This window comes from Etheostoma cragini, unplaced genomic scaffold (genome assembly GCF_013103735.1).
Source record: "Etheostoma cragini isolate CJK2018 unplaced genomic scaffold, CSU_Ecrag_1.0 ScbMSFa_1010, whole genome shotgun sequence".
NCBI classification, from domain to species: domain Eukaryota; kingdom Metazoa; phylum Chordata; class Actinopteri; order Perciformes; family Percidae; genus Etheostoma; species Etheostoma cragini.
This window is the reverse complement of record NW_023265020.1, coordinates 1-1,890: the sequence shown is the minus strand read 5'-3', so window position 1 is coordinate 1,890 and position 1,890 is coordinate 1. Positions and strand designations below refer to the sequence as shown.

Genomic DNA, 1,890 nt, shown 5'->3' with positions numbered 1-1,890 from the left:
GTGCAGATGTGAGTTGAGACCAGATGTGAGTCGAGTGTAGATGTGAGTCATGTGAGTCAAGACCAGATGTGAGTCGAGTGTAGATGTGAGTCGAGTGTAGATGTGAATCAAGTGAGTCAAGACCAGATGTGAGTCGAGACCAGATGTGAGAAGAGTGCAGATGTGAGTCATGTGAATCAGTTACAGAACGCCATGGCCAAGGTCTGGGAATGACTTTCCCAAAACTGTAATACATTTTAAATCTCTTGCCAATAAAGACTCAGATGGAACCTACTTGAGGATGGGTTTCCCGCCGTCGTTTTTGGGCGCCTCCCACTGCAGGTCCACGTACGTCTTGGTCACGGCGTTGACGGTGAGGGCATACGGTGGCCCGGGAGTCGCTGCGACACGAACAACATCTTATTACATCTCAGTCCTCTCAGGGTTACAATAACGCAGAAGGTACTGTTTAACACCTGGGACACCTGGACGCAGATGCCACTGTCTAACATCTGGACACAATGGCCACTGTCCAACACCTGAGGCTACTGTCTAACACCTTGATGAAGAGGTCATCATCTAAAACCTGGACGCAGAGGTCACTGTCTAACACCTGGACGCAGAGACCCCTGCCTAACACCTGGACCGAGAGGCTACTGTCTAACACCTGGACACAGAGACTACTGTCTAACACCTGGACGCAGAGGCTACTGTCTAACACCTGGACACAGAGACTACTGTCTAACACCTGGACGCAGAGGCTACTGTCTGACACCTAGACGCAGAGGTCACTGTCTAACACCTGGACGCAGAAGCTACTGTCTAACACCTGGACTCAGAGGTCACTGTCAAACACCTGGACTCAGAGGTCACTGTCAAACGCCTGGACGCAGAGGTCACTGTCTAACACCTGGACGCAGAGGTCCCTGTCTAACATCTGGACTCAGAGGCTACTGTCTAACACCTGGACTCAGAGGCTACTGTCTAACACCTGGACGCAGAGGTCACTGTCTAACACCTGGACGCAGAGGTCCCTGTCTAACACCTGGACTCAGAGGTCACTGTCTAACACTTGGACTCAGAAGCTACTGTCTAACACCTGGAAGCAGAAGCTACTGTCTAACACCTGGACGCAGAGGTTACTGTCTAAAACACACATAGTTTCATAGCACCTACATTTAAATACATAGTAATGTGTAGGGTGTCCAGTAGACCTGTACACCTGTAATAGTTTCTTACTGAAGGTGTCCCTGGCCATCACGGTGTCCTCCAGCTCGCAGAAGGGCCCGAGGCCGGCGGCGTTCTCGGCGGCGACGCGGAACACGTAGAGCGAGCCCTCGTTGAGCGGCGTCACCGTGTACTTGAGCTCCTTCACCGTGGTGTCTACCGCCTGCCAGCCCTTCCGCCGCGCGTCACGCTTCTCCACCACGTAGTTGGTGATGGGGGCGCCGCCGTCGCGCTCCGGCTGCGTCCACTTCATGTCGGCGCTGTTCCGGCTGATGCTGGTCACGGTGAGCCAACGGGGGGCCGAGGGGGGGTCTGGGGGGGACAGACAGGCGTTGATGTCGGCAAATAATTATACATAAGAATAAACAATGAATGCAAGGCTGCTGTGTGTGTCTGTCTCTGTATGTGTGTGTGTGTGTGTGTGTGTTTCTGTGTGTGTGTGTCTGTCTGTGTGTGTCTGTGTTTTTGTGTGTGTGTGTGTCTCTGTATGTGTGTGTGTGTGTGTCTGTCTGTGGTTTAGTGTGTGTGTGCGTCTGTGTTTTTGTGTGTGTGTGTGTCTATCTGTGTGGGTCTGTGTGTGTGTGTGTGTGTCTGTGTGTGTGTGTCTGTCTGTGTGTGTCTGTGTTTGTGTGTGTGTGTGTGTGTGTCTATCTATGTGTGTGTGTGTGTCTGTCTCTGTATGTG

The 1,890-nt window shown here is 52.3% G+C and overlaps 1 protein-coding gene across 1 annotated transcript; it reads right to left on the bottom strand.

Moving 5' to 3' along the window:
* Positions 1–270: 270 nt before the first annotated feature.
* On the bottom strand, positions 271–1,518 carry LOC117939747 (titin-like; the record flags this gene model as incomplete). The annotated part of the gene is made up of 2 exons (XM_034865202.1): positions 271–380; positions 1,219–1,518. Coding segments are annotated over 2 exons (410 nt in total), but the record flags the coding sequence as incomplete, so codon positions are not given.
* Positions 1,519–1,890: the final 372 nt, after the last annotated feature.